This window comes from Bos indicus x Bos taurus, chromosome 27 (assembly GCF_003369695.1).
Source record: "Bos indicus x Bos taurus breed Angus x Brahman F1 hybrid chromosome 27, Bos_hybrid_MaternalHap_v2.0, whole genome shotgun sequence".
Taxonomy (NCBI): Eukaryota; Metazoa; Chordata; class Mammalia; order Artiodactyla; family Bovidae; genus Bos; species Bos indicus x Bos taurus.
Window position 1 is genome coordinate 16346966 of NC_040102.1, and position 25777 is coordinate 16372742.

Below are 25777 nucleotides of genomic sequence, written 5' to 3' on the forward strand. Positions count from 1 at the left end.
GAGTCAGACATGACTGAAGCGACTTAGCATAGCATAGCTTTCCTTCCAAGGAAGGAACAAGCATCCTTTAATTTCATGGCTTCAGTCACTGTCTGCAGTGATTTTGGAGCCCAAGAAAATAAAATCTGTAATAATTTAGTATTTCTCAAATATGCTTGATCAAACAAATTATCAGAGATATCTTTTACAATAATTGACCCTAGAAATTTCCAAGGAGATTCTGATTATATAGCTGTAGAGATATTAGCAAACATATCCAGATCAGTTTTGTCTTCTGTATATATTTGCAAAACACCAATTCATTCTAGAACGTGATAGTTTGTTTTTGTTGTTGTTGTTGTTATTTTTGCATAACTTTAAAATACAAGAAAATCTGGTTCTAATTTTCTGCAAAGCACTCCATGCCACAAACCTCATAGTACTTCCAAATAGTATTTGGATTAAACTTAGAATCATAGTTTATGAAACCATAGTTTACTCATGCTTTTTCCCTTCTTCTTCTAGACTTTCAGTATTATTAGGGCAATAAAATACTGAGCTATTACAGAATATTGTTTTGAGTTACCTATAAAAGAAAAACTTTCTGGTTTAGCAATTGACTTGCCCAAATCGATTATCAATCAAGAACACATTCATTGCATTTAGCACATATATCTAAGAATCTACAACTCTTTGATTCTTTGGCATTTTTAACTGATTCAATTCAGTTCAGTTACTCAGTTGTGTCCAACTCTTTGTGACCCCATAGACTGCAGCATGCCAGGCCTCCCTGTCCATCACCAACTCCCAGAGCTTGCTCAAACTCATGTCCACTGACTCGGTGATGCCATCCAACAATCTCATCCTCTGTTGTTCCCTTCTCCTCCTGCCTTCATCTTTCCCAGCATCAGGGTCTTTTCCAGTGAGTCAGCCTTTCGCATCAGGTGACCAAAGTATTGGGACTTCAGCTTCAGCATCAGTCCTTCCAGTGAATATTTAGGACTGATTTCCTTTAGGATGGACTGGTTGGATCTCCTTGCAGTCCAAGGAACTCTCAAGAGTCAATTTAAATTGAAAAAAAAAAAAAAAAGTCTTCTCCAACACCACAGTTCAAAAGCATCAGTTCTTCAGTGCTCAGCTGTCTTTACAGTCCAACTCTCATATCCATACATGACTACCAGAAAAACCATAGCTTTGACTAGACAGACCTTTGTGGACCTTTTACCTGATTAGATGACTCAATAAATTAAGAGAGAAAAATTCAAAACAGCTGGTCAGTGACATGAATGATAATGATATTCAGTGACAAGATAATAATAAACCAAATGTCTAACAAAGTTGAACACAGTTTTCTATGTAGCTACTGCTTTAAAATACTATGGTTACTGACATTTGAAAAGAATTCTGTCACATAGTTTGTTCTTTATCTAGTTGAATGCACAGTTTTTAATAGAGAGGATCACTGTGATTATCACGACTGCAGCTCCCCAATGCTAACCCAGCCAAGTGAAGACTTGGTGATGGCAGTGGTTGTGGAGTTATTCACTGATTTATTTTCAGCCTTTCTCTGTGTAATGAGTTACTCATCTCACTTTCCCTTTTTTGTTCCATGTACTCATTTTTAAGTAAAACACATTGCTTGTTTTTCTACTAGAAATATTCAAAAAGTGGAGGAGAAAAAAGCAATTACTACCTTGGGAATACCAGACGACCTGACCTGCCTCTTGTGAAACCTATATGCAGATCAGGAAGCAACAGTTAGAATTGGACATGGAACAACAGACTGGTTCCAAATAGGAAGAGGAGTGTGTTAAGGCTGTATATTGTCACCCTGCTTATTTAACTTATATGCAGAGTACATCATGAGAAACGCTGGGCTGGAAGAAGCACAAGCTGGAATCAAGATTGCCGGGAGGAACATCAATAACCTCAGATACGCAGACGACACCACCCTTATGGCAGAAAGTGAAGAGGAACTAAAAAACCTCTTGATGAAAGTGAAAGAAGAGAGTGAACAAGTTGGCTTAAAGCTCAACATTCAGAAAACTAAGATCATGGCATCTGGTCCCATTACTTCATGGGAAATAGATGGGGAAACAGTGGAAACAGTGTCAGACTTTATTTTTTTGGGCTCCAAAATCACTGCAGATGGTGATTGCAGCCATGAAATTAAAAGACACTTACTCCTTGGAAGGAAAGTTATGACCAACCTGGATAGCATATTCAAAAGCAGAGACATTACTCTGCCAGCAAAGGTCCGTCTAGTCAAGGCTATGGTTTTTCCTGTGGTCATGTATGGATGTGACAGTTGGACTGTGAAGAAGGCTGAGCACCAAAGAATTGATGCTTTTGAACTGTGGTGTTGGAGAAGACTCTTGAGAGTCCCTTGGACTGCAAGGAGATCCAACCAGTCCATTCTGAAGGAGATCAGCCCTGGGATTTCTTTGGAAGGAATGATGCTAAAGCTGAAACTCCAGTACTTTGGCCACCTCATGTGAAGAGTTGACTCATTGGAAAAGACTCTGATGCTGGGAGGGATTGGGGGCAAGAGGAGAAGGGGACGACAGAGGATGAGATGGGGAGATGGCATCACCAACTCGATGGACATGAGTTTGAGTAAACTCCAGGAGTGGTGATGGACAGGGAGGCCTGGCATGCTGCGATTCATGGGGTCGCAAAGAGTGGGACACGACTGAGCGACTGAACTGAACTGAACCTTGGTGGCACTTGGCAATAAAAGAAAAGTTTGCACACTTTCTCCACTTGAATACATTCAGCATTTTCCTTAAAATTAACTCCCACTCTGTTCCCTGAACTATACTCTTCAATGAACATATAACTCACTGAATGTTCTGTTTCTCTTGGTAAGTAGAACCAGAGACTTGTTCAAAATGCTGACAGCACATTAGCTCAGACATATAGAGACACACTCTGAAGACTGTAAGCTTTCTCCTCCACATTGTTTTTCTAGGCATCTACCAAGAGGGAATGAAAATGAGTAAGGCTTGGAGCAGTGTTCAGATCTTGCCATTCATGCTCCGCATTTTTAAACGGAGTCCACCTTTATTTGGTTACGGTTGGCTATTAACGGAGAGGGTTTGCGTTTAATTCTATCTGCTACATGATTGGAGCTATCCACAAAGAACATCTTGGTGGTACACAATGAGACTATAATTTTTCTGTATTCCTGCCTGAAATTTTGGTTCAGTAGTCCATATATGATCGCATTGAGGCAGCTGTTGAAATATGCCATATAGTAACTGGCCACAAACAGCCACTCAGGGATCCTGGGTGCCATGCTGGCCGGGTCCGAGGCCACAACGAGACCAATGAAGTTCAGAGGAGCCCAGCAAATGGCAAAGAGGACAAAAACCACAAACATGGTGACAAAATTCCTGAAGTCCTGGGGCTTCAGTTTCGGTTTGTTGTCAGGTTTCACCCTCCATCTGACCTGAAGAACCAGGGCCCAGATTCTCAGGTAACAGAAGATGACTACGAGCATCGGAACGATGAAATGGAACACCACCACGGCGATCGTGTAGGCTGAGCTGACGGACTGCGTGAAGGTACAGGAATAGATCCTTGGGTCGTACTGCAGGGTCCCCACACACAGGTTGGGCACGATCGCCACGAGCGTCAGCATCCATATCAGGAACACGTAGCAGAGGGAATTCGTGCTGCTATACAGCTTGTTGTATCTGAGGCTGTGGCAGATGCAGCAATAGCGGTTGATGGCAATTCCCGTGATATTGAAAACGGACCCAATGACGCTCAAGCCCATCAGGAAGCCACTAAGTTGGCAATGCAGGGAGCTCAGGCTCCACCCATCGTTAACTATAGACGCCAGCGCCAAGGGGTATGGATACACGGCCACCAGCAGGTCTGCAACTGCCAGGCTCACCACAAACACATTCCCTAAAAGAGAAAGGTTTAGAAAACATGGGTTAGGGCCAGTTTCACACGGGTTGCATGGGTTTTCTTTCACAGGTATTCAAGAAAGAGCTGTGTCGGCTGCTCGGATGACCCGATATCACAGTTACTGAAAGACAGTGAAAAGTGTCGGTGGCTCAATCATGTCCAATTCTCTGCAACCCCATGGGCTGTAACCCCATCAGCTCCTCTGTCCATGGGATTTTCCAGTCAAGAGTACTGGAGTGGGCTGCCATTTCCTTTGTGGTTAGGGCCAGTTTCCATGGGTCGCATGGGTTTTCTTTCACAGTTTTTGAAAAAGAGCTGGGTCTGCCACTCAGGTGACATGACGTCACAGCTTCTGCCGCATTCTAAAAGAAGTGGAAGCCATCTCCCTGGGAACTGAACTCTTCATTGTCCTTATCAGATCAACTCCACTGTTCCCAAGCTCCTGGATTCCCCAAACAAGGCATGTTTCATGGTCAAAACTGTTCTCTTTTTAACTCCTTGGTTTCTCTTGTGCTTTAAAAAATATATATCTTGAGGATACTCACATCATATCTTTTATTCTGGAATCGTCTACATTATCTGAGAAACCTCATACCGCTTTTTTTTTTTTTAACCTCAAGCCAGGCAGGACTTCCCTAAGTTCCAGGCCTTTTATCTCTAACTCTTCAAAGGTTCTCAAATTCCTGTTCCTGGAAAACAGAGGGCCCTCATCCATAGCATAGTTATTAAAAAAGGCATCCCATTATCAGTGGCTGGGTTAGAATATTGGCTTCGCCCCTTACTAGCTGTCTAACTGGGGCAAGTTACATTATCACATCAAACTTCAATTTCCTCTTCTGTAAGTGGAGCTAATGATGGCATTGTCTTTGCAGAGTATGATGAGGACTAAATGAGGCCATCTCTGTCAAGTACTGAGCAGTGTCTGTCACATGATAGGTGATCAATAAATGCTCTACAATTCCCTCACTTCAATCTGAAGGAAAAGGGAGAAATGCTTTTAGATTTTATAAACAACTTGAGGTAGAAAAATTGAACTCTAGATAATCAGGGTAAGTAACAATTTTATATGAACACAATAATTCAACATATTTTAAAGTTAAGTATACGCTAGTCAAATTTTACAAGCTCTTTTACAAGGATGTTAAAGTTAAGTCCCCTATACATGGACAAGCTCTGTCCCGAGAGCATATTCTTAAGTCCAATTTGTTTGCATGTCCAACATACTTAGCCTAGGCACCCAACTAGTAGAATCGGCTAGAGAGTACTGTACTGTAATAGGTTTATAATACTTTTCACACACATAGTACATAAGCGTGCTAATCGCTCAGTCATGCACGACTCTTTGTGACCCCATGGACTGTAGCTCTGTCCATGGGGTTCTCTAGGGGTGAACAGTGGAGTGGGTTACCATTCCCTTCTCCAGGAGATCTTTCCAACCCAGGGATCAAACCCAGGTCTCCTGCTTTACAGGCAGATTCTTTACCATCTGAGCCACCAGGGAAGCCAAAATACATAAAAAACAAACACACAAAAAAATTACACATTTTTAATCTTACAGGTATTAAGAAGACGTGGCAAAATACACAGAAGAACTGTACAAAAAAGATCTTCATGACCCAGATAATCACGATGATGTAATCACTCACCTAGAGCCAGACATCCTGGAATGTGAAGTCAAGTGCGCCTTAGAAAGCATCACTACGAACAAAGCTAGTGGAGGTGATGGAATTCCAGTGGAGCTATTTCAAATCCTGGAAGATGATGCTGTGAAAATGCTGCACTCAATATGCCAGCAAATTTGGCCACTCAGCAGTGGCCACAGGGCTGGAAAAGGTCAATTTTCATTCCAATCCCAAAGAAAGGCAATGCCAAAGAATGCTCAAACTACCACACAATTGTACTCATCTCACACACTAGTAAAGTAATGCTCAAAATTCTCCAAGCCAGGCTTCAGCAATATGTGAACCTTGAACTTCCAAATGTTCAAGCTGGTTTTAGAAAAGGCAGAGGAACCAGAGATCAAGTTGCCAACATCTGCTGGATCATCGAAAAAGCAAGAAAGTTCCAGAAAAAATGTCTATTTCTGCTTTATTGACTATGCCAAAGCCTTTGACTGTGTGGATCACAACAAACTGTGGAAAATTCTGAAAGAGATGGGAATACCAGACCGCCTGACCTGCCTCTTGAGAAACCTGTACGCAGGTCAGGAAGCAACAGTTAGAACTGGACATGGAACAACAGACTGGTTCCAAATAGGAAAAGGAGTACGTCAAGGCTGTATATTGTCACCCTGCTTATTTAACTTATATGCAGAGTACATTATGAGAAATGCTGGGCTGGAAGAAGCACAAGCTGGAATCAAGATTGCTGGGAGAAATATCAATAACCTCAGATATGCAGATGACACCACCCTTATGGCAGAAAGTGAAGAAGAACTAGAGAGCCTTGTGATGAAAGTGAAAAAGAGAGTGAAAAAGTTGGCTTAAAGCTCAACATTCAGAAAACGAAGATCATAGCATCCGGTCCTGTCACTTCATGGCAAATAAATGGGGAAACAGTGGAAACAGTGACTGACTTTATTTTGGGGGACTCCAAAATCACTGCAGATGGTGATTGCAGCCATGAAATTAAAAGATGCTTACTCCTTGGAAGGAACCAACCTGGACAGCATATTAAAAAGCAGAGACATTACTTTGTCAACAAAGGTCCATCTGGAGGTCCATGGTTTTTCCAGTGGTCATGTATGGATATGAGAGTTGGACTATAAAGAAAGCTGAGCGCCGAAGAATTGATGCTTTTGAACTGTGGTGTTGGAGAAGATTCTTGTCCCTTGGACTGCAAGGAGGTCTAACCAGTCCATCCTAAAGGAGATCAGTCCTGGATGTTCATTGGAAGGACTGATGTTGAAGTGGAAACTCCAATACTTTGGCCTCCTGATGCAAAGAGCTGACTCATTTGAAAAGATCCTGATGCTGGGAGAGATTGAGGGCAGAAGGAGAAGGGGACGATGGAGGATGAGATGGTTGGATGGCATCACCGACTCAATGGACATGAGTTTGGGTGAACTCCGGGAGTTGGTGATGCACAGGGAGGCCTGGTGTGCTGCAGTTCATAGGGTCACAAAGAGTTGGACACGACTGAGCAACTGAACTGAACTGAATTTTACAGTACTTTGAAATACAGTAGTACAGAACAACAGCTGGCACACAGGGGCTGTCATCAAGTGAACAGACAAAAGGAATTACTGACAGGAGCGGGGAGAGGAGGTGGGAGATGGTAGAGCCAATTGTCAGCAGTAGGTGATGGAGGGCAAGCTGCAACTTCACTCATGCCTCGTGTGGATGGTACAGGTTCTGGTTCCTTGCTGGATTCAATTCTATCTCCCCTCTTGAAAAATCTGATCCTGTGTTGTCTGGATAGTAGCTCTTTTTGTTCTCATAGATAACAGTAGCACTGAATTGCATTGTGAAGAAAGGCTGTTACAACCCTTGTGTATCATTCTATGTTCAGCTCCTGTGCCTCAAAAGCTATCAGTGCCTCCTCAAACAGAACTAACTTAGGTGGCTGGACATGTGAATGCACGCTGACATCTTTGAAATTTTCCTGCTTGAAGGCTCACATGCAGGGGACTTACTGTATTTACTTTTGTGGTTTGTTTTCCTTTGTTTCATACTCTTCTTCTGCCCTGAGCAGCTCCTCATCTAACTTTTCATTGCTCCCCAGCCCTCCCAGTCTGCGTTAAAAGAAATGCTTAGAACCTTCACTTGTTTGCCTCACCACAGAAGAGCTTTCTCTTTTGAAGGTTCCTAAATCACTTTATGTTTACAACTTTCAATTTAGGAACTGTTGTAATAAACTCCATTCAGTAAAAATGTATTAAGTGCACAGGTTCTGGGGAAATGGGAATGAATGGGCAGGATTCCTCCGACCCTCAATCTTAGAAAAACAAACACAATTTAAAAGAGAAGGAAGAAGTACAACATGAGTATGTACAGAAGACGAGACAGGAAGGGAGGGGGCTGGACAGAGTGGGAAGAACGTTTCAGGCAGACTGGGGGGTATTCTGCTTTGACTACATTTACTTGTAAACTTGGCTTTCTTCTGTGTCCACACTGTCGTCCCCTGAGATGGTCTGCCTGATATTTGTATCCTGAATAGTACCCAGCTGAGACTTCTGCTCTAATGTTCAAGAAAGTAAATTAAATTGTCTTCTCTCAACATCTGAAATAAAATAACCTCTCTGAGTTTTCTGTCTGAAAAATTTTATTCCGTCCTGAAAAATGCTGCAAAGAAGTGAAGTAAAAAAGCTGCAGTGACTAAAAAAGGCAAGGTTTTGCATGTAAGTAGGAATTTCAGATAGATTGTCATGAAAACAATTTTCTTTGAAAATTGGTTATACTAAGCCAAATTGAAGCAATAAAAGAAAATTTATTTTTCCCACAGTTCAATTTCAATTACCAATGAAATGTTTAAATTCTAACGTGGGCATATTTCAATAAATTTTTTGACTCAGCATGTTTAATACCTTAAAAACGAGTAGAATATATGAAATTCAGCTACAAATGAAAATTGTCATCAAAACAGTACATTTTTACCCAGAACGTTATGATGACAAATGGGCTTGATATGGATTTTTAAGTTTTAAAATAAGATAATAAGTGATGTCACAAATTTCTTTCATGGCTTTAATCCTCTGCTCCATTTATTTTATAGTGATTATGCTTCTTTTCTGTTCAAATAATTACCATAATCAGATGATTCATTTACTTTTCTTTGAAATGATCCTATTTTACAAGAGGAGAAGAGAAAAATGAAGCCTTAGATTCTATGCAGATGTTGTTGTTGGGGAACTCAGCTAGAGGCTTTGCCACAGCTGCCGTGTGTGTGTGTGTGTGTGTGTGTGTGTGTGTGTGTGTTGTGTGGCGTGACAGGGAGGAGGAGGAAAGATAGTTCCTATTTTTCATTTAAGAATTCTACCAGATAAGAGTAATCACAATTAGACACCTTGTAAGGTCATCTCTTCCATCTTAGCTCTGGGTAACTCCAGATAGATCTGCTTTTACAGACATCTAGGAGTCTATACAACCAGCATAGAGATGCACTCTGAAATTTAAAATAATCTCTGTTAATGGCTTACTGGGTTCCAGTCCTTCCTCCAAGGTTCAAGTCTGATCTCACTCTCCCTCTTGACATCCATTGTTTCTTCTCAACCGCTTTGTCTGTGAACTTCAGGCTTGGGATGGTTAATTTTATGTGTCAACTTGACACTACCTTGATATATGTGGTTTAACATTTCTGGGTGTGTCTCTAAGGGTGTTTCCAAAAAAAGTACATTGGAATCAGTAGACTGAGTAAAGCAGAGGCCCTCCCCAATGTGGATGAGCATCATCCAATTCATTGAGGGCCTAAAGAAACAAAAATTTGGAGGAAAGGAGAACTCAGCCTTGCTGGCTATCTACTGAGCGGGAACCTCGGTCTTATGCCATTGGACTGGGACTTCTGCCTTAGACACTCCTGACTCGAAGGTCTTCAGGCTCAGACTAGAACTCTACCCTGGCTCTTCTGAGACTCCAGCTTCAGATGGTAGACTGCGGGATGCCTCAGCCTCCACAGTCATGTGAGCCAACTCTTCACGATAAATATAGCATCTTCAATGTATATAAATGAAACACATTTATCCCTGAAACTCTGATGAGTGCTGGGTGCTTCCATTTATTGCAGCTGCGCCCTTCTCCAGAGAAATGCCCTTAGTGGAACAATGAATGACCAGCTGACCCTGGAGCACAAAGGCCAGCCCTCCTGCCTCGAGTGGCGACAACTGCATGGTTGGATTTACTCCTAGAGGCCCTCGCCTCATGGTCAGGCCAAGTCTAGGCTTCACCAGTGATCTCACCCTTGCTTGACTCGTTCCCTGCCTGGTCTCCTTCCCTCACTAACTTCTGCTCCCTCCTGAGTGCACACTTTCTACAAACCATGAGCACCAAACCTCTGATCTTGTTCTCAACTTCAGCTTTTAGGCAAAATAAGACAGACCTTCAGCTCTATGATGAGTCTGGGTGGTTTTTGAAAGAAGTCATCAGCTTCTCGGTGGTAAAAGAGGAGCTAGTTCTATGCCATCTTACAAACCAAACAACCAACCTCTTTGGGTACAAGTTATAGACTCTGAATGCCTCTTGGCATCACTCTTCAATTCTTGCATCCTCGCTAGGGGTGGACATGCTTCCTACATCTCACCTCCACCTGTGCGTGGAGGTCTGTCTTCCTCTAAGACTGTATTTGAGATTTAGGACAGTGAGAAGGAATCTTTCAATCCTCCCTGACAGCAAGGTGCCTGGCACATAACAGGTACCAAGAACAGTTTCCTGGATGAACTAATACATCCCTAGTCTCTAAACAACACCTGTCCAGAGCAGAAATTGAGTGCTCTTATCTGCCCGAATTTGGGTTTCTCAACAGACTGATATTCATTCCTTCTTTCATTTTCAGCCTGGACTTCACCCATGTGCGGAGCATGATTAGAGACTCACTGAATTCATTGCTCATACAGATTTTTTTCAACCCCCCCGCAAAAAAACCTGCTGTGCCTAGACTTTAACATTAAACTGGTAAAGATCAATTAAAATGGGGGAGGGGGATGAGCTTCAGCTACTCTTGGAAACATTTTTCATTTGTTTTACGCAGGAAATCCATAGACCCAGCTCTGAGAAATCTGGTTTAATGAAGACTCTGTTTATAAACCTGGATGATATAAAAAATTCCATGTGCATATTAAACGTTAAGGGTAGGACAGGGGAAAGTTGAGATGTTGAAGGTGATGGGGTGCAGTACAGGGAATGCAGAAGGGCTTATTTTGCACATCAAAGCACTCCGGCCATCTTATATTCTTAAACTTCAAAGGACTGTATCTCAGAAACGTGTCTTTTTAGATTATCAGAGGGAGAGTAGACCAGATGCTCCGAAACAAGCCACACCTGAGTTTGAATCCTGACTATGTTGCTTACTAGATGACCTCAGCTAAATCAGAGCCTCAGTCTCTTCATATGTAATAAGTCACGATACTAACAGCCGAGGTAAAGATGCAAGAGAACACATGGAACGTGCTTGGCTTTGGATAAACAATGCATTCCTTACTTCTCCTTGGCTGTGGTGGAAACAGCGTTCAGCTTCATAAAAGGTGGCTCCCCAGAGCAGACGCACACCAGGGCTGGAGGAAGCGTCTCATCCGCCCTGGCTCTTGCCTGGATCCCTGTCACCTTGCAAAGGGCCTACTCCAGGCAAATAAGCCTGCTTTTCTTTTTTAAAACTTTCTCTTTGGCTGCATTGGGTCTTTGCTATGGTGTGCTTGCTTTTCTCTGGTTGTGGAGCACTGGCTTAGTTGTTCTGCAGCATGTGGAATCTTCCTTAATCAGGGATAGAACCCGTGTCTCTCTCCGGCATTGGTAGGTGGGTTCTTAACCACTGGACCACCAGGGAAGTCCCCAAACAAACCTACTCTTACCCTCCTGTCCCTGCAGCTATCATCCTCTTCCTCTCCCCCCCAATTTTTCAAGCAAGGCTGTCCCTCTATTTCCTTTCCACCAATTTTGAATTCACTTTCTAGAATACCTGGGCGCTACTCACACCACGTTGCTCAAACCTCTCTTCAGTCATCAATGACATTCTTCCTGACCCCTTCTCTCAGCCTTCATCCTCCTTAAAGTCTCTGAAACCTAACACCCTGATCCTAGGAGACCTGTCCTTAGACTACCTTGCCTGAATAGTAGAAGACGCTGTTCCTATAACACACGACTGCGTGTGAGGACGGCTTGGCTCTCTGGCCACCTCCGTCCTACTTCCTTCCTGGGTCTTCAGTCTCTTTCTCTGTCACGCTGCACCTCCCCATTCTGCTCCTTAATTTGGCCATGACTCCCTGACACTGAACACAGATGACGACTAGCTGCTCTTAACTGTTTGATAAATACAGCCTCTCTACAATAAAAGAGACTAAGAACACCATAAGGAGCTCAACATAAAGTAATATAGTACAGAAACGTACCACTGCACATCACCTATGTTTCAATTAAAAAAAAAAAAACTTGAGAAAAAAAAGGTAATACACCTGACCCTCTTGCCCAAGCTCAATTTTGAGTTTTTAAAGGTGTGAAATCTTGCTTAAGGATTCTGCTGATTTTCTAGATCTGGTCATTCTGTTCTTAGAAGGACGGTTCAGGGAGACACCTGTAATATGTAAATACCCATATTATAGCTGTATTGATCCAGTCTTTCATCTTTACACTGACTACAAATTACTCACGTCTGCACTATTTTTTATATCACAGAATGAAGGATGAAACTTTAAAGACAGAAATGGAATACTTGAACCACATTTTTAAAAAGGTAATCAAAAAACTCTGTTAACTCTACTTGGGATGTGTGTGTGTTAGTCCAGTCGTGTCTGACTCTTTGCAACCCCATGGACTGTAGCCCATCAGGCTCCTCTGTCTATGGGATTTTCCAGGCCAGAATACTGGAGGGGGTTGCCATTTCCTTCTCCGGGGGATCTTCCTGACCCAGGGATCGAGCCCATGTCTCCTGTGTCTTCTGCATAGCAGGAAGATTCTTTCCCCACTGAGTCATTGGGGGTAGAAGGTCTCAGGGAAATGCCAGCTTCAGTAGACAAATTAGATGGTAAAGCATCTGCCTACAATGTGGGAAACCTGGGTTCGATCCCTGGGTCAGGAAGATCCCCTGGAGAAGGAAATAGCAACCCACTCCAGTACTCTTGCCTGGAAAATTCCATGGACGGAGGAGCCTGGTAGGCTACAGTCCATGGGGTTGCAAAGAGTCGGACACGACTGAGCTACTTCACTTTACTTCACTTCAATAATATCTCCAGTTAATTAGAGAAGAACTCTAAATTGCTAAGTTAAAAAAAAAATTCCTGTCAGTATTAAAACTGGTGGGACTTCCCTGGTGGTCCAGTGGTTAAGAGTCCGTGCTTCCAACACAAGGGGCACAGGTTTGATCCCGGGTCAGGGAACTAAGATTTCACATGCCACACAGGTGGCCAAGAAGTGAATATTAGAAACGGTACAATCATATTATTGCCCTTTTTATATGCTAAAATTAAATGAGGAGAAATAAAAAATGCTAACAATACAGAACTATAAGATTCTCATAAAACTAAGTTTTAAAACTTCAAAATTTTGTTCTTTTTTTGATGTATTTAAAAGGCATACATCTATATAGTATATGCATGATATATATAAACATATATATATTACATGTAGCAATCTTTTTAAAAAGCTTATTTGGTAAAAGAATGAGAATAACTGAAAGTACTTCAAACTCTAAATAGAGGAAATAATTAATGTCAGCTAGTAGAATAAGTAAGTAAAAAGGGCACAAATGAAATTAAAACTTAAAAAAAAAAAAAACTAGCAAATAAAACTCGTAAAAGCATACATTAAAATGTAAACCAAATCTTAAAATTAACTGGAATAGTGTTTGTTTTGCCAAAGAACTATGTCCCAAGCTCTGATATTATCCCAGACTTGGCACCTAGGAGACACCCAACAAGTATTTAAGTAAAGGAAAAAAAAAAGAAATTGAATGTATGGAAGATAAAAGTACATTATCCCTTTCTAGATCACAAGAGAGTTTTGTATTCCTAAGTGTTTCAGAGGAGAAGGCAATGGCACCCTACTCCAGTACTCTTGCCTGGAAAATCCCATGGATGGAGGAGCCTAGTAGGCTGCAGTCCATGGGGTCGCTGAGAGTCGGACATGACTGAGCGACTTCACTTTCACTTTTCACTTTCCTGCATTGGAGAAGGAAATGGCAACCCACTCCAGTGTTCTTGCCTGGAGAATCCCAGGGACGGGGGAGTCTGGTGGGCTGCCATCTCTGGGGTCGCACAGAGTCAGACACGACTGAAGCGAATTAGCAGCAGCAGCAGCAGCAAGTGTTTCAGAAAATTACATAAGAGAAAATACAAACCATTGATTATAAACATTTATTATCTGCCATTTAATAGATACATGAGAAAATTTTTATGAATTTAAGTTATCAGGCTGGTCCTCGAACCTTCCCCAATAGGTATTTCTTCAGGCTATATTAATTTCTTCACAAGATATGGGGCCAATATATTCTCCTCAAAGCTCTGCTTTTGTCTCTATTCTTGTCTCTACTCTTACTATTGACTCTATTGATGTTCTCTCATTGATTTGCCCTTAAAGGAAAGTTCACATTTCTCTGTTTATTACCCTCTATTCTTTCATCCTGAGGTAACACTTTTAAAAATGCTCATGACTCCTTTAAGCTCCAGCTATCACCTACCAATCAACTTGAAAAGTTTTCCTGTTATATAACATGTTCTGAGTCTTACACCTTTATACTCCATGTTTTATTTTTATTTGAAAATAAAAGAACAAAATTTTAAAAGTACCTTGACTGCAGCCATGAAATTAAAAGACACTTTCTCCTTGGAAGAAAAGCTATGACCAACCTAGTCAGCATATTAAAAAGCAGAGACATTACTTTGCCAGCAAAGGTCCATCTAGCCAAAGCTATGGTTTTTCCAGTAGTCATGTATGGATGTGAGAATTGGACCATAAAGAAAGCTGAGCACCAAAGAATTGATGCTTTTGAACTGTGGTGATGGAGAAGACTCTTGAGAGTCCCTTGGACTGCAAGGAGATCCCACCAGTCCATCCTAAAGGAAATCAGTCCTGAATATACATTGGAAGGACTGATGCTGAAGCTGAAGCTCCAATACTTTGGCCACCTGATACGAAGAACTGGCTCATTGGAAAAGACCCTGATGCTGGGAAAGATTGAAGGTGGGAGGAGAAGGGGATGACAGAGGATGAGATGGTTGGATGGCATTACCAACTCAATGGACATGAGTTTGAGCAAACTCCGGAAGTTGATGATAGACAGGGAAGCCTGGTGTGCTGCAGTCCACAGGGTCGCAAAGAGTTGGACATGACTGAGCAACTGTACTGAACTGATCTGAGAGAAGGTAATCTGTTGAAATAGGAGCCATGTTTTACATATGCTTAACATTGTGGCTTGCATTTTGACAACCAAAAAGGATTTGTATTCTGTCTTATATAGAAGGTATTCAATAAATACTTATTTAAATAAATACTCAATTCAATCAGCACCAAAAGTGCTCAACATCAAAGCAAGTAAGCATCTTTTTAAGCCATAAGCTCAACAACTCAAATTCACCCTAAAATAGTCTAAAGAGTATTCAGACTCAAGTAGATTCTTTTTTTTTTTCTTTTTGTCCATTTCTCTAAGACTAATTTCTTCAGTGTGGTTGCCAAAAATGTACAGCTCTGTAGGAGAAAAAAAAATTTAGAGAACGTCAGTCAGAAAGCCCAAAAGTTTATCCTTCATTTGCAGCATTATTAAATTTCACTAAATTTCCTTGAGCTATCACCCAGAGTCCTCTGGTTTCAGGTCAGCTAACCTATTTGAAAGTTGAGATTAGGTTGCTGATTAAAGAATCAACTTTGTGAATGAGAAGAGATAATATTGATGACACCATGCAATGTCCTCAACATGCAAAAAATGCTTCTTTAAAAACAATCCATTAATTGCCTCTTTTGGTAGCCTAGAAAATCCTTAGTGTGTGTATTTATTTTTAGAAGATAGGGCATTTCTGTTAGACAACTGAAAAAATATGTAGGAAAAATAGGGAAATTCAAGGTACCTTGTAACGATCTTACTATTCACCTCAAATGTTCAAATGTTCTAGTTTTTATTTTTCAAAAGTGTTAATAAAAAATGAGCAAAACAAGCTTGGAGACTCAATGGAGATTTAAAATGACTTCCAAGGCAGACATTTTTCAAAGCAGGTATTTTTTTTTTAAAAAAGCAGAACCCTCAAATGTTAGTGAGAAATAAAACCAGAAGGTTTATATTTTATTCTTAGTTGACTTTCTAAATTGCCAAGAGAAAAATGATTCTGAAAGCTGGCAAAAGTAAGTTCTATCTCATCCATGATTAATTTAATGCTGAAAATTACTGCTTTCTTATGAGACTGAATAATGGGAAGAATGCAAGATCCAAATTTAGTCATGTGGACCCAAATTCAATCATGTATTTAGGAATCTAAAACCACTGCCCTAATGTTTCCAGGGAATTTGACAAGTCTGGAAAATTTAGAGTTCCATATTAAAATACTTTTAAAAAACAATGCCTAAGCATGCAAAGGAAAACATCAATAAAATGTCTTTAAAGGTAACATACTGCCTTGAGTCAGTAATTTCAAATATCGTGGAGAATAACGGGAAGAAAACAACAGTCTGAGAAGAAATACATTAGATTAGGGATTTTATTAAACATTAACTTCATTAGCCTGAAATCATTCTCCATTCTACAAGTTTGTACATAAAAGTTAGATCATAACTTTCTCAATAATAACATACCTGTCTGAGAAAGTTTTTGTAGCTTCCAGGACTAATACATTTTAACTTAAAGAACAGTTTGGCTATTGAGATAATCAGTCTCTCAGAGGGTGGATATTGAAATAATCAGAATCTCAGCCCTACTTTGCTGTGAAAGGTAATGTTCATTACAAATGGGAAAACTGAGGCATCAGAGAATTTCCATAAATTTGCATAATGCTGCAGGAGAATTAGATCCTAAATCTTCAGTTTCTGACATTACATCTCTTGCCATGCATAGCCTCCAATTCCTTTTAAAAAATAGGTTAAAAAAAAAACCCTGAGCAATAATAAATAAAAACAACCTAAGAAGAACTACTCACAGAATACACACTAATAACAACATGAAAAGAAAATGTCAGTCGCTCAGTTGTGTCCCACTCTTTGAGATCCCACGGACTGTAGCCCACTAGGCTCCTCTGTCCAGACGATTTTCCAGGCAAGAATGCTGCAGTGGGTTGCCACGTCCTTCTCCAGGGGATCTTCCCGACCCAGGGATCGAACCCAGGTCTCCTGCATTGCAGGCAGATTCTTTACCATCTGAGCCACCAGGGATAACATAGTAATACTTTTACTTATAAAGTATTTTATGACTTCAAAATGATAGGTAGATAGGTGGATGGGTGGGCAGAATCTAAGTTTATCCTTCCAGCATCCCTGTGAGATAAGTACCCCACTGGACAGATGGAGAAGCTGAGGTTTAGAGACATTGAGAAACTGGGCTCTAAACAAACCACAAATAAGAGTATTGCAAATACAAGACTCAGCCTGGGTCTTCTGACATTCATTGCTGTGCGCCTTCCGCTGTACTACATTGGGCTGTGTGCTGAGATAAGAAATACTGATCATTTATCTAGGAATTTGGGGTTTAGTTTCCTTTATCCACCTGAGGAGGCTGTTATAGGGACAAATAAAACAAAATGTGGGAAAGTACTTTGAAAAGTGTAAATTGCTGTACAAAGTATATTGTAAGTACAAAGCAGTAGACATTCCAAATAAGAAGTTATTTTTCCACTTTATCCACAGAAATTGGACAAAATTTGCTGTCTGTGACAGTGTGACACAAAGTACAATTCCAGCAGTTTCCTCCTCTAATTTTTCTCAAGCTTGAAAAACGCTTCAAACACAAATTCATAAATAACTTAAAAATAGAACGGTAGGGTTGAAAAGCTGAACTCCTTTAATAATCGGGGTTGGTTATTTGATATGGATGCTGTAAAATATTTATGTGTTAAATGGAAATGTTGACCAAAGATGGCCAGCGGTTTTTGCAAAATTGCATATGAACCAGAGCAATAAAAAGGAGGCTTCGGTGTTATTACAAAAGGTTTAGATTTACCATTAAAAACACCAGACAGATCAGTGAGGAAGACTGTATATCCTAGAATCTAGGCCTTTGTTACTATGTTAGTTACCTTATAGCTGATGTCATGGATATTCAGCATACCACACAAGAGCATCGTTGACAGTGGGAAGAGAATGTAAGGTGCAGAATGAATGCGTATTGAAAAAGAAAGTTCCTGGGACTTCTTGGCGGTCCAGTGGCTAAGACTCCATGCTCCCAATGCAGGGGGCCCGGGTTCCATCCCTGCTTAGGAAAACTAGATCCCGCATGCCCCAACGAAGACCTGGCACAGCAAAATAAATAATTTTTTTTTTTTTAAGAAAGTTCCTGAAAGGATAAAATGACTCGGAAGTGTTGAAAATGAGTTGTTTTTATTTCCCTTTTTGGATTCGGGCACTTGGTTCATATATAAATAGTTTAGATTCTGCTGTGTTTTTCTTTGGCTTTAAAGAGTCTACAGAACTCTGGTTTTTAAATCACCAGGAAACTATGTGACTAAGCCACTTTTATGACCTCCACACGGACATTCCAAATTGATACTGCGGGAGAGACTGTTTGAGTCTTTATTTTAGAACCACTTCTAACATCCGCCTTTGAACACCTCCGTGAGAGGGAAGCGTTGGCTTATGTGAACCCGCTGTTCTTCAGGTGTGCATTGTTGCAAATCGAATAGCCAGGCTGGCCATCTATTGAGGCTGTTCCTCCTGAGTGGTTACAGTTTGAAAGGGTCACGACAGGCCTGGAGGAGCCCATCTGTCCCTGATGGCCCACCCAGAGGCATTCAGGATTGCTTGCTCACATACTCTGCTGGTCAGCTCATCATGTGTGTCCCTGGCTCACTCTGCCCAAACTCATGAGTACCTCATTGTGTCCCAGAGAAGTAATCCATTGCTCCGCAACCAGAAACAGGCCCACCAGAACAGGCTCGAATTATTCTGGGTAGTCGGTCACTTCATGCTTTTCCAAGGAGGGAACATGATATGGAAAATTTCTAAGATTTGTAAACATTTCTTGGGAAATAAAGTGGAGAAACAACATGCCATTAAGATATTTTCCTCCAGCCAATATATGACAGATGAACCAGATAGTTTAGGACAAGTGATGCGTACTTTCATAAGAACTATGACACCAATTATCACCATCTACACACACAGCACTGCAACCACGAGTCTAGTCAGTTTCATAGCACTATGATTCCCAACTTCGTAGTCAGTTTCATAATCACGTAAATCAAAGGACTCCGAATCAGAAAGGACTCAGAGATCTTGTCCATCAATTTACTGAAGTGCAAACAGTCCAACGAGATGATGGATTAACACAGATCCATTCAGGAAAGAAGGCCCAGAGCCTCGGTTCTGGACCCGTTCTCTTCCCAAGCTCCTTCCACACCTCCCTATAGGATCTGATTTACTGGTCTCCAACACAGGAGCTCTCAACTTACGAGCAGCTGCACATACTTATACTTATTTCCACCCTATCTCTGACTCTAAATCCATTCTCTATTATCATGTCATGAACCCGAACCCTCTCTTGACATTTCTGAATTAATAAGGGAAGCTCCCTCCCACTCCCACCCACACCACCCTTTCCCATCCTCACAGGATCCCAAGAGGCTTAGAATTCAGACAAGGCAGGTTGTTTTTCAGAAGCTCACGAGTTTCAGGTGACCTAGCAATTCTGAAGATTATTTCAGCCATATTGTTGGTCTGAATGCTCTTGTGGACTAGCTAGCATAAGAACCAAAATATCATATACATATCAATATCATAAACAATATTCTTCTAATATTGTGTTAATCGCTCAGTCGTGTCCGACTCTTTGTGACCCCATAGACTGTAGTCCACCAGGCTCCTTGATCCATTGAATTCTCCAGGCAAGAATACACAAGTGGGTTGCCATGCCCTTCTCCAGGGGACCTTCCCGACTCAAGGATTGAACCCAGGTCTCCTGCATTGAGGATAGACTCCTTACCGTCTGAGCCACCCGGGAGTGAACTTGTAGAACACAACACACTTACAAGTTCAGGGCTATTTTTTGCTGATGCCCAACAGACCCAATTAGGAAAAAGAGATTCAGGTATGACCTTTACTAAGTGATTGAGTCTAATTATGTGGTTGAAGAAAATCAGAGACCAAAGAGCGAAAAACAGACAATGGAGAAGAACAAAAGAGAAGGCAAACAGAGAAAGGAGGGGAAGGAGGCAAAAAAAACTAGTGCAGGTGATGAGAATGGTCAAGGGCTCAATCAAGCAGCTATGAACACATTCACTGGGACCTGGGCTGCAGAACTGATGACCAGGAGGTGAGTGTGGTCAAGGCTAACAGAGACGGCAGCGAGCACTGTCCTTCATGGCCTGAGCAAAGGATACAAGCAAAGAGTCAAGTTCAACACAGGCAACGATCTGCTCATCAGTCAGTCAGTTCAGTTGCTCAGTCGTGTCTGACTCTTTGCGACCCCATGAATCGCAGCACGCCAGGCCTCCCTGTCCATCACCAACTCCCGGAGATGATAGAAAAACTTCAGGTTGGTGGTTTTCAGTACTTGGATTCTGCATAAATTCTAGTTCAAGCTGTGACTAATACTGCCATCTATCAACACCCTTATTTCACTTCCCAAAAGTGATGGTCACTTATGTAAATAAATGTTAAAATACACCAAATTGTACACTTATGTTTTATGCATTTTACTAAGCTATACCTGAATTTGAAAATAATATTAGGTAGGCATTGCTAAGACCTAAAAGCATTTTATGACCAGCCCCGGCGCATCCAAGTTTAAAATTCATAAGTCAAGGCAGAGGCTCCATGTTTTCTCCAGAGTTTGTGCAGCCCTTCCACTGGTGACACAGGATAGACAGGAATAATGTTCAGTATCGACCTGAAAGAAACAAGGGTGGGAGTGGAATACCAGTGTCGATCACCCAGTCTTGCAGTCACTCTGGGAACGTTTTTGTTTTTTTTTAACTCTACTGAAACTTTACCCCACTATGCACCAGACTGAAAAATAATAATAAACCTCAGGTGTCTTTCTAAACTATTGCATCCTTGTCTTCTTAAGCAGAACATCCTGAATGTGATCAGGATCTTTCCTTGATGGCTCAGGGTCATAGGTAACAAATCCATCATTGTGCTCTGTTCTTCTCGGGATTGGTTAATGCGGGGCAGTTATTTGTTTCTGTACAAAGTTCCCATAAAAGGCTGTGCTTGTTCAGCTTTCCAGATCTGCTTTTAATGAGTCTGTTTCTACCCATGCTGTTTGCCACGTGTACCATTCCCTGATATGTGTCAATCTTCCTTCTAATTCACTGCTTATAATTTATGAGGGTGCAGATACTAGCCTCAGAGGTTTGTGGCGCTCCAATGCAGAACAAATCAGCCATGGGTGAGAGTCCATTAGTTTTGCTTACTTCCACTTATTGCCTATTTTCTACAGAGGTTATACTGCCAGATAATTAAATTTTAAATAAATAAATCTTGCTTTATTTTTTACCTAAAGTTTTAAAGTATAACATGTATGTAGAAAAATTCATAAGTCATAAGTCTACAGCTTATTTTAATAAACAGAATACGCCTGTGTTAGGTGTACCTAGGGGAAAAAAACACAATTACACCTGCCTTATCTTTTTCAACATATGCATCAATTTCCACATGCAAAGTTTGCAAAGTATCCTTTTCCAAATACATCATCTCACTAGGTAACCACAACAATCTGTGAGGCTAAAAGATTAGATATTTTCTGTATTTGACAAACGTGAAATGTGCGGCTTGGATGTCTTAACTGATTTCTTAGATCACAAGGTAGTTAGCAAGTATGAATGCCAATGTTTCAGTGCAGAAATCTTTCCATTACACTACGAACTTTGCTCAGAAGATGCAAATACGATACTGTTGGTTCTTAATAGCAAATTTTGGACAGGAGCCCAGCAGACAGTCTGTCAGCACCTAAGATCCCGTGGCTGGCTGGGGTTGATGTCTGCGTCTGGTATGGTTCTGATGAACAGGAGGAGGGGAGCTTAGACAATCATGCCATTCTACCACTTTCCCAGAAGAAAGTCCTAGTTCAAAGTTTAAGATGCCTTGGCATTTCTATTTTCTTATCTCACCTCTTCCATTCTCTCCCATCCATCTTTTCATCCTTAATACCAATAAAATAAATTTAACTGAAATTGACGGACTGTACAATCATAATTTTTCATAAGGATCCCAAAACTCATATTCGAATCAGTGCTCTCTATCACTGTTTCATATTACCATCCATTCTGTTGTTGTTTAGTCACTAAATCACGTCCAACTCTTTTGTGACCCCATGGACTGTAGCCCACCACCCTTCTCTGTCCGTGAGATTTTCACAGGCAAGAATATTGGTGTGGTTGCCACTTCCTTCTCCAGGGGATCTTCCTGACCCAGGGATCAAACCCGTATCTCCTGTGTATACTGTATTGGCAGGCAGATTCTTTAGCACTGAGCCACCTGGAAAGCCCACCATTCATTCTAGAAAACCTTAAATAGTTTGAATTGTAATAGTGGTCCTTTTGAATAAAGATCCCCAATTATGAAAGTCAGATCAGATCAGTCACTCAGTCGTGTCCGACTCTGCGACCCCATGAATCGCAGCACGCCAGGCCTCCCTGTCCGTCACCAACTCCCGGAGTTCACTCAGACTCACGTCCATCGAGTCAGTGATGCCATCCAGCCATCTCATCCTCTGTCGTCCCCTTCTCCTCTTGCCCCCAATCCCTCCCAGCATCAGAGTCTTTTCCAATGAGTCAACTCTTCGCATGAGGTGGCCAAAGTCCTGGAGTTTCAGCTTTAGCATCATTGCTTCCAAAGAAATCCCAGGGCTGATCTCCTTCAGAATGGACTGGTTGGATCTCCTTGCAGTCCAAGGGACTCTCAAGAGTCTTCTCCAACACCACAGTTCAAAAGCATCAATTCTTCGGTGCTCAGCTTTCTTCACAGTCCAACTCTCACATCCATACATGACCACAGGAAAAACCATAGCCTTGACTAGACGAACCTTTGTTGGCAGAGTAATGTCTCTGCTTTTGAATATGCTATCTAGAAGTTTCAAATATTTAAGCTCACCACAGGTCTGTCCCCCAGTTAGCTACAGGAATGCAATGTTTTATAAACTCTATCAAAAAATTGCTCAGCAAACAAAATACAAAGCAGTGTGACGGGACAGCACCCTGCCTAAGTTCTTTTTCGTAAGGTAAGAAGTAGACTTGTTCCAGGCATGTGGATATTTTTTTTAAATGAAAGGTTCTGTAGGATTCAAACTTTCCAAGTGCTGCAACTGTTGATATCAACGAAGTGAGGTGAGCTCTTGGAGAAAGATCTGAGAATTACACCCTACTTGACAATTTAGGGTTGAAAGCCCAAAGTCCTGTTATTAAACCCTAATCCAAGGAGTCAAAACAATCACTAACGCAATGAGACTATTGCACTGCAGATTAACCCATCATAATCAGAGCGAGCATGCCCAGAACCTGGAGATCCAGGGTCCAGTGGGGACTGGCAGGAAATCAGTCCTGGTGAGAAAGCAGGCTTCTCAACTCTGCTCTTGGGATATGACAGAGAATTCTCATACCAGGCTCATAGCGCTGGTCTCCCCATATCCTCTTTTTTTTTTTTTTTAAAGAAAATTCCATTTAACTTAAAAAAAAAAAAGAAAACAAAAACATTTCACCCATTTGTCTCAACCTCTCTACCCATTTCTGGCAATCTACCCACAACGACCAATCTGTTTTCTATATCATGAGTTTGTTTTTTTTTTTGGGGGGGGGGGAGTGGCTTTACATGTATGAGAGATAATATGCTATTTGTCTTTCTCTGGCTGACTTATTTCCCTTAGCATAATGTCCTTAAGGTCTATCTGTGTTGTCACAAATGGCAAGATTTCATTCTACTGTATCCATTCAGTTCAGTTAGTCGTGTCCGACTCTTTGCGATCCCATGGACTGCAGCACGCCAGGATTCTGCCGTATGGCTGAGTAATATTCCACTGTGCATTTACACAACATTTTGTTTATCCTTTAAGCTGTCAATGGACACTTACCTTGCTTCCATATCTTGGCTACTGTAACCAACGCTGTGATGAACATAGAGGTGTATATATCTTTTCAAGTTAGTGTTTTGCTTTCTTTGGGTAAATACCCAGAATTGGAATTGCTGAATCCTGTGGTAGCTCTATTTTAAATTTTTTGAGGAACCTCCATACTGTTTTCCATAGTGGCTGCATCGTCTACATTCCCACTAACAGTGTAGAAAGGTTCCTTCCCTCCACATGCTTACCATCACTTGTTCTCTCTCGTCTTTTTGATGATAGCCATTCTGACAGATGTGAGGTTCTATCTCATTGTGATTTTAATTTGCATTTCCCTGGTGATTAACTATAGTAAGCATCTTCTTTTATACCTTTTGACCACCAGCATGTCTTCAGAAACATGTCTATTCAGATTGTCTGCTCATTTTTTAATCAGATGTTTGGGTTTTTGCTATTGAGCTGTATGAGTTCTTTATAGACTTTGGATATCAGCCCCTTATCAGATATATAATTTGAAAATATTTTCTCCCATTCCATAGGACGCCTTTTCATTTTGTATGACTTCCCTTGCTGTATAGAAGACATTTAGTTTGATATAGTCCCACTTATTTTTGCTTTCGCAATACTTTTGATGTTAGATTCAAAAAATCAACGCCGAGACCAGTGTCAAGGAGCTACAGTCTACATTTTCTTCTAGGAGCCTCTTTCCAAAGGCAGAATTCCTTTCGGCAACCTCGTTTCAGCCAGTCAGTGAAGTGAGCCTATTCAATGGGCCAACTCCAATTCAATTCATATTACCAGGTGCTGATTAATTCTTAAACTACGGACAGTGCCAAGCATTACAGAAAAAAGGGAGCCCTCTCGGAAGGAACTCAACAAAATCAAATAGTTGACTGACTACCAGTTAGAACAAAAATACTGCTTTTAACAAATTTGTAAGCACACGGTTCCTTCCCATCCCCACCCTCACCTCCTAAAAGTGTGCCTCCAAATACAGAAGTAGCCATCTAGTCATCATTTAGAGGTCCAAATAGCCAGTGTCCTCCTACGGACACATCATTCTGGGGCTTCCACCAAGGATAAACTAATTTCAATTCATTGCTTGGAGAAGAAAAAAAATGAAGTTTAACTCAAGCACAAAGTTAGCTCTAGTAGTACAGTATGTGAAAACACCCTCTTTATTACATCAGTATCAATGTTTAAAATGTAAATTTGTTTAACGAGGGGAGAATAACAGTCACTTTTCCAAGCAGGTATAGGTGTGTGTGGCTCCTCTTTGTATGCTAAAGCCCGAAAACTCTTCCTGACAACAAAACTAAAAATAGTTTCCCTATCATCTTGCCAGCTTACCTATTTTCTCATATTTGAACAACGCTGGGAAAAATCGGTTACATGTCAAACCAAGCAATTGATTTATTCATTGATCTGATTTGAAAGGAATTTTCTGAAACCTGTATGTGGTCTCTCTCAATCTAATTAAGCTCAGAAACTGAAAATTGTACAGTGAGTTCCCCCCCTCCCAACAAAAATAAAGAAAATCTGACTCTGACTTAGAAATTGAAGGCTTCTTAGTTGTTTCATGGAAACACATCTTAGATGGGCAGGTTCAAGAAAAAGTACTTTGGTCTCTATTTTAAAATATGACTCAAGGCCCCAGGATTTAAGAAAAAAAGTTTAACTTTTCTAGGAAAGAGCCAGTTGACAGCCCGAGGCAGCTGCGTGCTTGCAAAAGCGGCAGAACAGGGAGAGGTTGCCGTCGGGGAAAGATGGGGGCTTGCCTGTGCAGCCTGCCGGGTCCTGAAAGCCCCTACCTGCGTTCCTCAGCTTCTTGTTCCGATACACGGACAGGACCACCAGGAGGTTGCCCACGATGTCCACCACGATGGTGAAGATGAGGATGGAGGCGAGGGTGGCGGCCAGCCACGAGGGCCGCGGCCGCGCGCCGTCTCCGGCGCCGGGCGCTGGCTGCGAGACGTTGAGCAGCACACTGCTGCCGTTGCCCTTGGGGGTCCCACCCGGCGAGTCCCACAGCCGCCCCGCCATCGCGCGGGCA

General features: G+C 41.5%; 1 protein-coding gene across 1 annotated transcript; it reads right to left on the reverse strand.

Moving 5' to 3' along the window:
* Positions 1 to 2642: 2642 nt before the first annotated feature.
* Positions 2643 to 25777, reverse strand: MTNR1A (melatonin receptor 1A). Its single transcript, XM_027530054.1, has 2 exons — positions 25536 to 25777; positions 2643 to 3894 (listed from the first exon to the last, which is right to left on the reverse strand). Exons 1-2 carry the CDS (start codon positions 25765 to 25767, stop codon positions 3026 to 3028), a joined length of 1101 nt encoding a protein of 366 aa, XP_027385855.1. The 5' UTR covers positions 25768 to 25777; the 3' UTR covers positions 2643 to 3025.